Here is a 13567-nt window from a genome sequence, read left to right as displayed (position 1 = left end):
TGGGATATTATAGAGCAATTACCTAAATGTAAAGTAATCTTGGCAAAATAAAATAAAAACAAGATTACAATCCATTTTGAAAAGAGATAGAGAATCCAACTTATCGGATCCAAAGAAGCATAAACTTCTTCTATTTCTTTCTATGCCTTCTATCGGTTATAGTGTTACGGATCTCTCGATCGATGTTTTCGAAGATAGTCGAGGGAGGGACCTGTTGGTTGTTGTGGAAAACATTGTTCCTTTGCTCCAAATGTGATAAATAGAAGTATGTGCGGATAGTTTCCTTAGAGTCGATGGAGCTAGTTAAGCGGTGGTTTAGATAATTTCTATTAAAAATTCCATCCACCTAGACTAAGGGAAAAACAGTCACGAAACACCAAATCACTTGACGACAAACAAGTTGAATCGAGAAATTAGGACTAACCAAACAACTCATGAAATTGAAGATGAAATCAGAGAGAAGAATGATAAACGAAGAATCAAATGACTTAAGCGAGAAATTGCACTGCGGCCATGTTCGATGGAGAGAAACTAGAGAAGTAAAAGAAATTTAGGTAAGGAAAAACGAGAACTAAAACTATACTCTTTATTCATAAATAATTATTTATGATGATAAGATTGTAAGACCATCTGCATTGGGGGATCACCCCCCTGATCTAAGCATTATTTAAATCCAAAAAAATAGGTCAATGGGCTTAAGATCAGGAACTGGGCTCTTGACTTGGATCTGTTCTTGTGGGTGTTCCGGGGTGACGTGGCATTTGGGCATTGGTTGGAATATTCAACATATTTGGAATAAATTTGGATAATAAACTATGTATTAATTAGATAAAATGTTTTTGTGCTTTTATTAAGTAATATGTTTGTTTGTTTATTGTTATTTATATTTTTAATGTTTTTTTCATAAATATTTAGTATTGTATTTTCACTTTTATTTTCAGTTTTTCATAAATTTGGCATTTGCAATTTATATGTTATTTTTAAATGTTTTAATAATTGTAAAATCTTAATTTAATTTAGATTATTATATTATTAAGTCTTAAGATCTTACACATGTTCTCCCACTAATCAACTTCTAAACAAAAGATCTAAACACATGATCTTACATTATTTTAACATTATATTCTCTATAAGAACACCCTCACATGATCCCCCATTGATGATGCCCTGTCTACTACTACTACTAGCCCAGTAGTTTTAAGTCACCTTTGATCCACTTCGCTAGGGAATAGGGATCCGAACCTCTTCCGTTACATAGTTACATATATATGAGGAATTGAGGATTGACCATCATGACAATTAACTTAAGCCTTCGTAATAAGATATTAAGCTTTTAACTAGCTTTTTTTTGCCCAAAAAGAAAAATAAAATTTAACTAGCTTGATGTGATTAATTATGATCGAAATATTAGACACTCGTTACACTAATAGTCTAATATTCTGGTGTTCAGTGTTCACCAAACAATTGATAGATATATATATATTAACAAGAAAATCAAAATTAGTTACTAAATTAAGAAAAATGTACAGATGGTTCTTGGGTTGGCTCCAACAGCAAAGCTGGAATAGGTTGGGCTCTTTATATTTCCCAAGGGCGATGTATCCTTAATGGGTCTTCTTCAATTGATCCTACAAGTTCAGCTCTGGAAACGGAGGCTGTGGCATTACGAGAAGCATTTCTCCAGATAAAAAAGCTCAACTACCAGCAAGTCACTTTCTGTGGCGACTCTCTTACTTTATACCGCTACCTTGAGCAGGCTGTGCAGCATCATCATCATGAACCAGACAATCATGAGATACAAACTACTTGGAGGATATACTTGCTTTGGCTAAGGGTTGTTATAACTTTAGATTTGTGGGTAGAGAAGTCAATGTAATGGCTGATAATCTTGCTAAATAGGCTCGTCAAAAGCTCTCTCCTTATATAGTTTCTTGGGTCTGTTGAATGTATGTCTATGTAAACTTTCCTTATATAATGGAGTATTTGGCCGATAAAAAAAAATTAAGAAAAATGTACAGTGTTTGACTTGTGAGATTCGATGTTAATACAATGACGAAACAGAGGAATCTTCCCATAAGTCATAACACAAACCCAGCATACCGCGTACGATAGCAACAGCCACCGTTGTAATGTAATTGTAAATATCTATACTAGTATTTTTGCAGTCACTTTGGTGACGGGTGAGTACAAATGCTTTCGGGTTATTTGGATATCCGACCCGTTTCAAAAAATCCTTCACAAATACAATTGTTGGGTCGGGTTATATTTAACCCAACTCATACACCGGATATTCCATATTTAATAATTTAGATATTTAGAAGATTTGATTAAGATTTATAATCATGATTCTCCTATCATCTTTGTTTGATTTGTTTTTAACTGTTTTGAATCATCATATAATACATGTGTGATTCGAAATTTAACTGCATATATTGTGATTCGAAATTTTAAAAACGGACATATATTATCCAATTGACGAAAATGTGTGTTCAACGTTCTACATCGATAAAAATATTTAGACATGATTCAGAATCATATCATAAATAAGAATATTAATAAAATAATGAGTTTTGGCCAGACGGGCTTGGCGGGACGGGTTTTTGAATCAACAATAATAAAAAGATTAAAATATCATTAATCCGCCGCTTCAATACGGATTAAATCTTTTTTTTAATACCATAAATATTAGACATATTAGATCAGTCTCATTTAGAAAAGATTGTATAAAACCAAAAATAATCCCGTGGTATAATGTCTCGTGGTCTTAGAGGATGATATGATTTGTAAACTTTTATATATAATAAATAATCATTAAATTTTAAAATAAAGACAAATCACGGGACGGTTAAGAAATTACGGAACGGGTTATATTTCGGAAAGGATTTATATGGCGGACGAATTTGAATCAATATTTATATACCACTTTAACACAAGTTAAATCCTCAATTTATTAATAATTGTCTCGTGGACTCGTGGTATACCGTTACTTAATAACAATTGTAAACTATAATATAAATAAATATGTTATAAGGAGATACAATTTACAAAATATTTTTATACTAACTTTAAAATTAAATCATCCCGCGGTAAACCGCGGGATAAAATCTAGTTTTTATTATTTTTCGGTCTATTTTCCCACCAAATCATCATCGAGATTTTCCGGGTCGGGTAACTTGTTCAAGTCAACAAGCTCCAATAACCCGCCGCCAAAGTCACGCTTTTGACTAAAAACGCGGCGGCGTTTGTTGTTCTGAACCACCGTCGTCCCTATCGCATCTACCTGAGCTCCAACCTCCGTCGCCTTTTTCCTGATCGTGGCCGCTGACATGTCCTCAGTGGACGTACACGGCAAAAGCTCCGGGAAGTTGAGCGTAGCGGTGGGTCCTCTGAGGTAAAACACCGCCGTGTCGTATGCACGGGCCGCCGCTTCGGGAGTAGAGTAAGAGCCGAGCCAAAGTCTTGAACGCTTGTTGGGTTCTCGAATCTCCGCCACCCATTTCCCCCATTTCCTCATCCTTATCCCTTTGAATGGTCTTTCTCTCTTTCTTGCACCTACCACGTCAACTTTTACTGCTACTCCGGCGTCCATGGCGGCTCGGGAGTTGAGTCTCTTAGCTTTCCAAGAGGAGGACTTTAGAAGTGGGATTAGGGAAATTATCTGATTTCTTGATCAAGGGACTCTCTTATATATGTGAAGAGAGAAAGAGAGAGAGAGAGAGAGGTTGAAGTTGTAGGTAGAGGAGAAAATTCCAAAAAGTCCATGCCGACTTCGAGTTATAGTTGAAATTTTGTTTGTGTTATTATAAATATGAAACTATAGTAGTATAAAACTAAATCTAGTTTAAAGATATAGAGAATGAGAAAATTACGCTTGTAAGCTCGAGAAAAGTCACCGAGTGGAGATCCCATACTCGTTTTTTTTTTTTTTTTTTTACGATCAATAATTGAATATTAATTCGTTGAAATCACTAGGATCCAATTTTCCGGTATTTATATGGTTACATATATAGATAACGTCTGTCTATTTTTTTTTGTCAAAAAAGATAACACGTATGTCTTTGATGGAATAATCATCGTCTTATTGAGCGTTTGATTTTGTTTGTTTGTGAGTTTACACGATGACATCATAAAAGTTATGTTTTATATTTGAAGTATATAATCAAATTCTAAAGAAGATAATAAGACCAAATTGGTTCATCGACTTATAACCATTTCCACAAAGTAAAAATTATATAATTAATTGTGTATGATGGATTGACGGTTAGTGGAAAATATTATGTCCTATCATATGTTTAGGACGGTGATGCTTTCAAGGAAACAATCGTATAATTCTACTAGGATCAAAATATTATTGGACGAATTCTTCTTCTTTTCATCCGTAAATAGACGCTTTTTTATAGGCTATGAAAATGATCATCTCAAAAAGAATTAATTATCATATATTTTTTTAATTATCATATATATTCAAAACCAATAGTATAGAAGTAGTTTTGATGATGCAGGCACCGAAGAAGTGGTCCGCTTTTTCGAATCTACTAGATGAGATTAGTTTGCTTCGTGATTCTTTTTATTCTTTCTCGTTTTTTTTAGTATTTCTTGCTCTTGTAATGGTAATGCAGATTGTTTATCGCGTTACTCTAAAAATTTATTTTCTAAAATTTCATTTGTAAACTTTTCTTTATATTAAATTATCAATCATAAAGTGATTTTTTAATTAATATATGGTTGATAAAAAAAATAAAAATTTGCATGACATACACATACCTAAAAAAGTAAAAGGCTAAAACTTTTTTTTTTTTTAAACTAAGTTTAAGATTACACTATCCGAAGTTTAAGATTTGACAGAAAAAACATCGAATGGTCGATTTTACGTATAATATGTTTATTCGATAGACGTATTACATGACATATATGCGTACGTATACACGTCTATATATAAAAAAGGAGATTAATGAGGCCAGAAAGTGTCAAACTCATGGTCGGTGGCTGGATACCGTTACTAATTGACTTTTACGTGTTTATGTAAATGATGATACGTATTCCCATATTGTCCATTTTGTCCCTCTGCTTTTCACGTAAACCTTTTGCCCATCTTTGGAAGCTTCTCTACAATACAACGATAAGACCAAGGGTAGTTTCGGTATTTGAATTTTTGATTGTGGGTTCCATTCCAGGGCATGTGTTACGTTCGGATTAGTATACACGAGGGCGGCTCATTTCCATTATGATTATAATAATTAATTACAAAAGTATTGACCAATAGTTGTGTTTTTGTCTTGTTAACAATAGTAGTAGTACTATTTATTTTATTAACGTTTGTTTACTTATGTGTACAAGAAAAGATTCTGATGCATTGTTTTGTTGCAGTCTTTTATTTTAACGGTGGATATATATGTAGATAAAATCAGAAACCTGACCGAATAATTTAACTTTTATATATATATATATATAGTACCTTAAATGTTAACGTTTATTTATGTACAAAAAAAGATTCAAATGCTCTGTTTTGGTGCACTCTCAAAATTTGACTGTAATATGAATAGATAAAGTTGGAATGGGTGACCTGTTAATTTGCTTGATTCTATGATTTTTTTTTTTGAGATGTGAGGTAATTAATGTTTCACCCTTGATTGATATATGATAAAATGTTTTGGATCTTTGTTTGTTTATAATGGGTCTTTGTGTTGGGCTTTTTCAAAATTTCACGATTGTTTTCGAAGACTACTCGAAATGATTTCAAATTAAGAGAAAGCAAAATTGGCAGTTAGACGAGCTTTATATATATATGATAAGCATATATATGATAACATAGAGTCATAATCATTAGGGTCGTCCACATATAGAAAACAAAACTATATATAATCAACTTGTGGGCTAGCGTTAGAATCATTATATATGCATTAGTCTAACAACACATAAATACTATAAAAAGTAGGTACACACATGAGAATGCATTTTAGACGTATCAGCATTCTTATTTTCGTTCGATAAACAAAAAGGAAACTTGGGAAATCATCTATCGAAAACCAACATTAGAAGCTATATAGACTTATGGTGCAAATTGTTTTTAGCATCAAATGATGTACTACATAATAACTGAAAATACAGAGAAATATCGAAATTTGTTTTTACCAGATTAGAAGAACAACAACCCATGACATCAAATTTTATTTCTTGAATCTCAAGGAACTTCCACATTTTAAAAAATGGATATTCTTGGCTAATATAATTCACCTATAATAGGTTTGTCAGAAAAAAAAAATTCACCTATAATTAGGAAGGTGGAGGGGCCGGGGATGATAAAACTTGAAAAGATAGCCATGTTTTTTTCAAAGCTATATCATGATTAAGCATGGTTTCAGCAGAAATGGTACTTAATATTAAAACTAAAAGCAAAAATTTGTCATATGATCATAATAGAAAAACTAATATATCAATAATCTGCAGAATTATTATGCAGTTCTTTTTACCAATTACATAATTATATTGATACACGACATATATACTATGCTATTTCATTATTTTACATTTTTACTACTAGCGATAAGCCGATAACAATATCTTGTTTTTTATATGTTTAATGAAATTCACCTTTATTTTCCCCGTATTTTCATGACTTCTCCGCCCAATGGTCAAAATTCAAAACCAATAGAAACCACTGAAAATACATTCAAATTGGATAAACAAACTGATACAAACCAAGTAATGAGCCCTGCAGATAGACATGTGAGGTAGGGCCCAATAAAGGCCCAAACGGAGCGTACTGCGGTCCCCGCACTTTGGGAAAATATTTCATATAACCTTTTTTTTTTTTTTTTTTTTTTTGTGTGTACTTTACTGTTGGGATTTTCCCGCGCAGAAGAAGGACCAGAAACGAATGTCTTGACTCTTCATAATTAAATAATTTTTGTCTTTAACTTAAGAGACGATAGAAACTACCAAAACTTTGGAATTATCGACTTTTACACACCCAGTTGTCTCATTTACACGCACCATAATTAATTTAACTCGTCTAAAAACAGTTTTTTCTCCAACAACATTTTTATATGAATAAAAGTGTGGTAGACAGATCTGAATAATAAATAAATAAATCCGATTTAGTTTCAATACACACGGACCAGTGGATTAAATAAGAAGAAGTCAATAGACGAAGGAGAAGAAGAAGAAGCTGACGTGGAGGGTAAAAAAGGTAAATTTAGAGTCTCGTGGAGGGCAAAAATGGAAATATAAAGATACCTCGTATACCCAAACCAGAGAAAGAGCAGTGAAGAGAGTAAAGCTTCTTCTTCACTTTTTCTTCTCCTTCTCCCGAGGAAGAAGACGAAATTGAGACTCTGATTCAACTTTTCTTCTTCTGAATTCTCTTATTCACACTCTTACACGTAGAAGAAGAGAAGAATTTCGATGGAATCACATTCTTCGTCACCGTCGTCGTCTTCGTCGGAGAGTTGTTCCGTGAAAGTCGCGGTTAACGTTCGTCCTTTGATCGGAGATGAAGTAACTCAAGGTTGTAGGGAATGCGTTTCTGTTTCTCCGGTAACGCCTCAGGTCAGTTTTCCGATTGTGAACGGAGTCAGTTTCGTCTCTTCTCCGTCGTTAACGTTTTTTTTTTCTCCGATGGTTTTTAAATGCGTTCGTCGTTGTTCACGCTATTCCTGGATCCGGATCAAAATCTCTGTTCTAACTCTGATACTCATTTAATTTTATTTCTTCTTATAAAACAGTGTCAATTTTGTTTTTTTGTTACATCATATATATAATATATATAATGCATTTGAGCATTGTTTATGTATTAAAATAGTGTTGTTTGTTTTGTTGATGGTGCATAGGTGCAAATGGGAACACATTCATTCACATTTGATCATGTATATGGAAGTAATGGTTCTCCATCATCTTTGATGTTTGAAGAATGTGTTGCTCCTCTTGTTGATGGTTTGTTTCATGGATACAATGCTACTGTGTTGGCTTATGGTCAGGTACAGAAAAAAATGTTTCTAAAATTGGTTTTAGCTGCTTTTTTTGTTGTTGTTGTGTTTCTTCTATTTGAGTTACGTAAATGATGCAGACAGGATCTGGGAAGACTTACACTATGGGGACTGCTTTTAAAGATGGTACAAGAAATGGGTTGATTCCTCAAGTTATGAGTGCTTTGTTCAATAGAATTGATTCAGTAAAGCACCAAATGGGGTTCCAGTTACATGTCTCTTTCATCGAGGTATCATCCGTTGGTTGCTAGATTAATTGTCTAGATTATAGTTTTATGAATATTAACTGGAAATATTTGTATGTAGATTTTAAAAGAAGAAGTTCTGGATTTGCTGGATAGTGTGCCGTTTAACAGACTAGCCAATGGAACCCCTGGAAAGGTTGTTCTTAGTAAGTCACCGGTGCAGATTCGCGAATCACCAAACGGAGTTATAACACTATCCGGTGCAACTGAAGTTCCTATAACTACTAAAGAAGAAATGGCGTCCTGTTTAGAGCAAGGATCTCTTACCAGGGCAACTGGGAGTACAAATATGAATAATGAGTCGAGGTGAGGATCTCTAAGAAGCAAGACCTGGCTTAATATTACAGTTAATGATGCTTAGCCAGTAGTAAAATGTAGTTATATTGAACATTACAATAAACGAGCAATTGTTGGAAAGTTAGAAATGGTAAATAGAGGCATCATTAACAGTTGGTCCATTAGTTTTTCCGTTTCTATATCCGTGATAGAGCAAAATTTCTTCTTGTACAGTCGGTCACATGCTATCTTCACGATCACCTTAGAACAGATGCACAAAATCCCTTCGATCTCAGTGGTTAAAGACACCGTAGATGAAGATATGGGTGAGGAATATTGTTGTGCCAAGCTTCACCTGGTAGACCTTGCCGGATCTGAAAGAGCTAAACGAACAGGTTCAGGCGGTGTTCGATTAAAAGAAGGTTGGAGAAACTGACATCCTATTTTGCATCCTTTTGAGGACATTGACTTACATTCTTGTTTGTTCTCTGAAACAGGAATTCACATCAATAGGGGGCTTCTTGCACTTGGTAATGTCATCAGTGCGCTTGGGGATGAGAAAAAGCGAAAAGAAGGTGCTCATGTTCCCTACCGTGATAGTAAACTTACTCGGTTATTGCAGGTTCATTTCTATCTTTACACTTCAGTAGTAGTATCTTTGCACTTATTATCACTGTACATAAAATTTGTAGCAGTGTATTATCTTTCTTGGCATGTAATGTGGATCATATATGATTCATGTGACAAATATTCCATTAAAGATGTCCTTTACATTCCTGCAGGATTCTCTTGGTGGAAATAGTAAAACAGTCATGATAGGTAAACTTTTTAGTTGTATGAGTTAATTTCCTGGTAATCTTTTATCCGTTCACAAATTCAACTTCTCTTTGTGTTTGTGTTATTCTTGTAGCTTGCATCAGTCCTGCTGACATCAATGCTGAGGAAACTCTTAACACGCTCAAATATGCAAATCGTGCTCGGAATATCCAGAACAAACCTGTTGTAAGTACCGACGAACTATCTTACATGAGCTTTCAATTTTTCTGCAGATCAGCTGACACAATTGAAAGTACATGGGGCCAAAAAATAGATTAATAGAGGAATAAGATTGTTCACTTGGGAGCTCTAACAGGAGAGACTTCTTTATTTTGGTGCACAGGCCAATAAAGACTTAATATGTTCTGAGATGCAAAAGATGCGTCAACAGCTACAATATCTACAAGCTGCACTTTGTGCTCGTGTGGCAACCCCAGAGGAAGTGCAGGTATATAACGTCTGCTGATATTCTTCAAAAGGTTTATAAACTTCTCATTATTTCAATTTTAAAGGTTATGCGAGAGAAAATCATGAACCTAGAGTCTGCCAATGAAGAGCTTTCTCGAGAACTTCACATCTATCGTAGCAAGAGAACTACTCTTGATTCTTGCAATATTGATGCACAGGTAATTTCTGTATACATAAGGCAACCACAATAGATTTATTTGGCACATTTCTTCACTGCTGAAAACAAGAGTTGTTCTACCTCAGGAAGATGGTGTAAATTTTCCAAAAGATGATGGCCTTAAAAGGGGTTTCGAAAGCATGGAATCAGATTATGAAATGAGTGAAGCAACATCAGGTTTTGGACCCTTACTTAAGCTTCAATCCATGCAATCGAAATGCATCTGCGTTCTCTTACCCTTACTTAAGCTTGAAATCTTTTCTGATTCAAGGTGGAATTTCTGAAGATATTGCTGCAGCAGAAGAGTGGGAACATGCACTTAGGCAGAATAGCATGGGCAAGGAATTAAATGAACTAAGTAAACGTCTGGAGGAGAAAGAGGTTTAGTCATTTATTCAACTGAAGTTTTCTGTACCTATTGATTAAGATAGGATTATTTTGAAAATCTTATGATTTTAATATTTGCAGTCCGAGATGAAAATTTGTGGGATTGGAACTGAAACTATCAGACAACACTTAGAGAAGAAAATGATGGAACTTGAGAAAGAGAAAAGAACTGTACAGGTGAAACAAAACATTGTAAGTTTTCTTGTTGATAGTTTACGTAAGTTTCTGATACTCGAGTAACGTCTACAGGTTGAGAGAGATCTATTGTTGGCTGAAGTTGAGGAACTTGCAGCTAGTTCTGATAGACAAGCACAAGTTGCAAGAGATAACCATGCACAAAAATTAAAAGCACTTGAGACACAGATTTTAAATCTTAAGAAGAAACAAGAAAATCAAGTTGCGGTCTTAAAACAAAAGCAAAAAAGTGAAGATGCAGCAAAGCGTTTGAAAGCTGAAATACAATGCATCAAGGCTCAAAAGGTTGCGTCCTGTTCAGCTGTGCTATCGAAATTTTTCTATATTACTAGTTCACATCAGCTAGATCTACATTTTGACTTTTGTTCTGTTTTTTTTTTGTTATATAGGTTCAACTACAACAGAAGATGAAACAAGAAGCTGAACAATTCCGGCAATGGAAAGCTTCTCAAGAGAAGGAGTTGTTGCAGGTAGTTTATCTCTATCCACTTCATCAGCTCTTTATTGTCCGTTGAATTTTTTTAAGTTGAACGGATCTCATGTTACATTTTTATTTGTTTATGGGTAGCTTAAGAAAGAAGGAAGAAAAACTGAGCATGAAAGACTCAAACTCGAAGCTCTCAATCGACGTCAGAAAATGGTAAGTATCTTATGAAATATTTGTCTTTTTTCCCGCTTGGAAGAACCACTTACAAGATTATCCAATTTGAGTGCATGTATAAGAATCTTAAGAGAAAATGCATCTTAATGTCTTGCAGGTTCTTCAGAGAAAAACAGAGGAAGCAGCAATGGCTACCAAAAGACTAAAAGAGCTGCTAGAAGCCCGCAAGTCTTCACTATCAGGTAACTTCTATGCCGAAACACACCTTATTTTTGTTCCTGTTTCGTTCATAATCTTTTGCTTTTTTTTTCCAGTGACTACCAATGGTCAACCACCAACTAGACAGGTATCAAGAACTCCTAATTTAGATATGTATTCGTCATCCTGCACAAGTATCAACTGTTTCTTTTCATACTCTTTGCAGATGAACGAAAAAACTCTACGGAAATGGCTTGATAACGAGCTAGAGGTTATGGCAAAAGTACATCAAGTTCGTTTTCAATATGAAAAGCAAATTCAAGTGTGCGTCTTTGAAACTCTGTCTCAGTCATGTTGTTAACTACAGACTTTCTCCCGGAAATTTTCTAATCAATAATTTACTCTTGTTGCATATAGCCGAGCTGCATTGGCTGAAGAGTTAACCTCGTTGAAACAAGAGATAGAGTTTCCTTCAAGTCCCCATCAAGAGAAAAATGGACAGTTTAGGTACAACATTATACTTAAAATGTCTCGGTAGCGTAAACGATGAGGTTGCTTGGGAGTAGATTTACTCACTTCATGACCAGACTCAAGATTTTTATTTTTCCCATGCGTCAGATTTTTATCACCAAACACAAGATTGGAGAGAATAGCTTCTCTTGAGAGTATGTTAGATGTTTCCTCAAATGCTCTCACAGCCATGGCCTCTCAGCTCTCAGAAGCAGAGGAAAGAGAGCATAGCCTACATGCTAAGACTCAGTGGAACCACGTTCAGTCCATGACTGATGCCAAGTATTTGCTTCAATATGTGTTTGATTCCACTGCTGAAGCAAGGTAACAACTCTTAAACCCGAATAGAAAAAACTCAGTAAAAATACAAACTTCGGGACGAAATGGAAGATTGACTTTATCTTGCTTAAACATCAAATAGGTGCAAAATCTGGGAGAAAGACAAAGACATCAAAGAGAAGAAGGAACAACTCAATGACCTCCTCTGCTTATTACAACTAACGGAAGTCCAGAACCGAGAAATCGTTAAAGAGAAAAAAACAAGGGAGCAAACAGTTTCCATTGCGCTGGCTTCTTCATCATCATCATACTCGGTTTTTAAATTTAATCCTTTCTTCTGTTACATTGAAATCCAAAACTCTTATTGGGAATTTCTCATTAAAAAATATGCAAAATTTCACTTGTTGCAGGGAAGTTCAAGGAGCTCATCAAAGCACTATGGAGATAATAACGCTAGTGACCCATCATCTCCATCTTCTTCTTATCATCGAGCAACAAAGCATCTCAAATACGCTGGGCCAGGTATAGTCAATATCTCGGTGAGAGAATCAGAAGCTTTATTAGAAGAGACGAGGAAGATGAAAGCAATGAAGAAAATGGGACAGAGTGGGAAGCTATGGAAGTGGAAGAGAAGTCACCATCAATGGTTGCTTCAGTTTAAATGGAAATGGCAGAAACCATGGAAACTCTCTGAGTGGATAAAGCAGAACGATGAGACCACTATGCACTTCATGTCTAAGAGTCATCATGATGATGATAATGATCACTCGTGGAACCGACACTCATTGTTTCAAGGTGCTTAAAGCTGTATATATATACAATAGCCTTTTTTTTCTTTCTGTCAACAGATTTAGAGTTGGTCCACTGTAGCAGACAGCAGTCTAAGAACATTTTTATACTTTTAGTACCAAAATCCGTTGATGAATGATTATGATTTCACATAAAAGGATGATGATTTTTTTTTCCCTATTAGATAAAATCTATACTGCAATGCCTTAAGTTGGGTGCATGATGCTATAAAAGTATGCAGTTCTTAGATATCTTTTCCTATTAGATAAAATCTATAAATGCAATGCCTAAAGTACAAGAAAAGTAGCTACCTGACATAGAAATCTAAGATTGCGACATTTTGTTTATCTAAGATGGATGCTGTTATTTCTTTTTCTTTCGTTTGTCAATTCATCACTTTTCTGTTCTCATATCAAAGCAAAACAATGGATACTAATAGAGTGATGATAGTCTTGGTTTATGGTTTTACACCAATTAATATCTCTAAATATTAAAGTACTTTTTGTAAATATTGGTCTACCCATAAACAATCAATTATAGATTACATTTTACAAAGATATGGAGATAAATATTTGTATCTTAGATAAACAAAAGGTAAATAACATAAGAATGTCGTGAAAACAAAATGTGATAAAACCGGGCCTTGTGGTCTAGTGGTAAA

At 34.6% G+C, this 13567-nt stretch overlaps 2 protein-coding genes across 2 annotated transcripts; one reads left to right on the top strand and one right to left on the bottom strand.

Annotated features, from left to right (window-relative positions):
• Positions 1-2001: 2001 nt before the first annotated feature.
• LOC9313806 (ethylene-responsive transcription factor ERF011) lies at positions 2002-3757 on the bottom strand. Its single transcript, XM_021025316.1, has 2 exons — positions 3111-3757; positions 2002-2145 (listed from the first exon to the last, which is right to left on the bottom strand). Exon 1 carries the CDS (start codon positions 3587-3589, stop codon positions 3128-3130), a length of 462 nt encoding a protein of 153 aa, XP_020880975.1. The 5' UTR covers positions 3590-3757; the 3' UTR covers positions 2002-2145; positions 3111-3127.
• Positions 3758-6862: 3105 nt separating this feature from the next.
• On the top strand, positions 6863-13086 carry LOC9312087 (kinesin-like protein KIN-4B). Its single transcript, XM_021026270.1, has 23 exons — positions 6863-7548; positions 7830-7976; positions 8066-8215; positions 8292-8536; positions 8741-8928; positions 9004-9128; positions 9289-9325; positions 9417-9508; positions 9666-9770; positions 9835-9948; positions 10034-10124; positions 10219-10328; positions 10416-10511; positions 10584-10814; positions 10919-10999; positions 11098-11169; positions 11288-11372; positions 11445-11476; positions 11555-11652; positions 11746-11835; positions 11947-12162; positions 12260-12431; positions 12528-13086. The coding sequence occupies exons 1-23, from the start codon at positions 7405-7407 to the stop codon at positions 12918-12920; spliced, it is 3114 nt and encodes a 1037-aa protein (XP_020881929.1). The 5' UTR covers positions 6863-7404; the 3' UTR covers positions 12921-13086.
• The last annotated feature ends 481 nt before the right edge of the window (positions 13087-13567 follow it).

The sequence above is a fragment of the Arabidopsis lyrata genome, assembly GCF_000004255.2.
Source record: "Arabidopsis lyrata subsp. lyrata unplaced genomic scaffold ARALYscaffold_5, whole genome shotgun sequence".
NCBI lineage: Eukaryota > Viridiplantae > Streptophyta > Magnoliopsida > Brassicales > Brassicaceae > Arabidopsis > Arabidopsis lyrata.
Note: the sequence above shows the minus strand (reverse complement) of the source record. Positions and strands in the feature narration are given on the sequence as shown.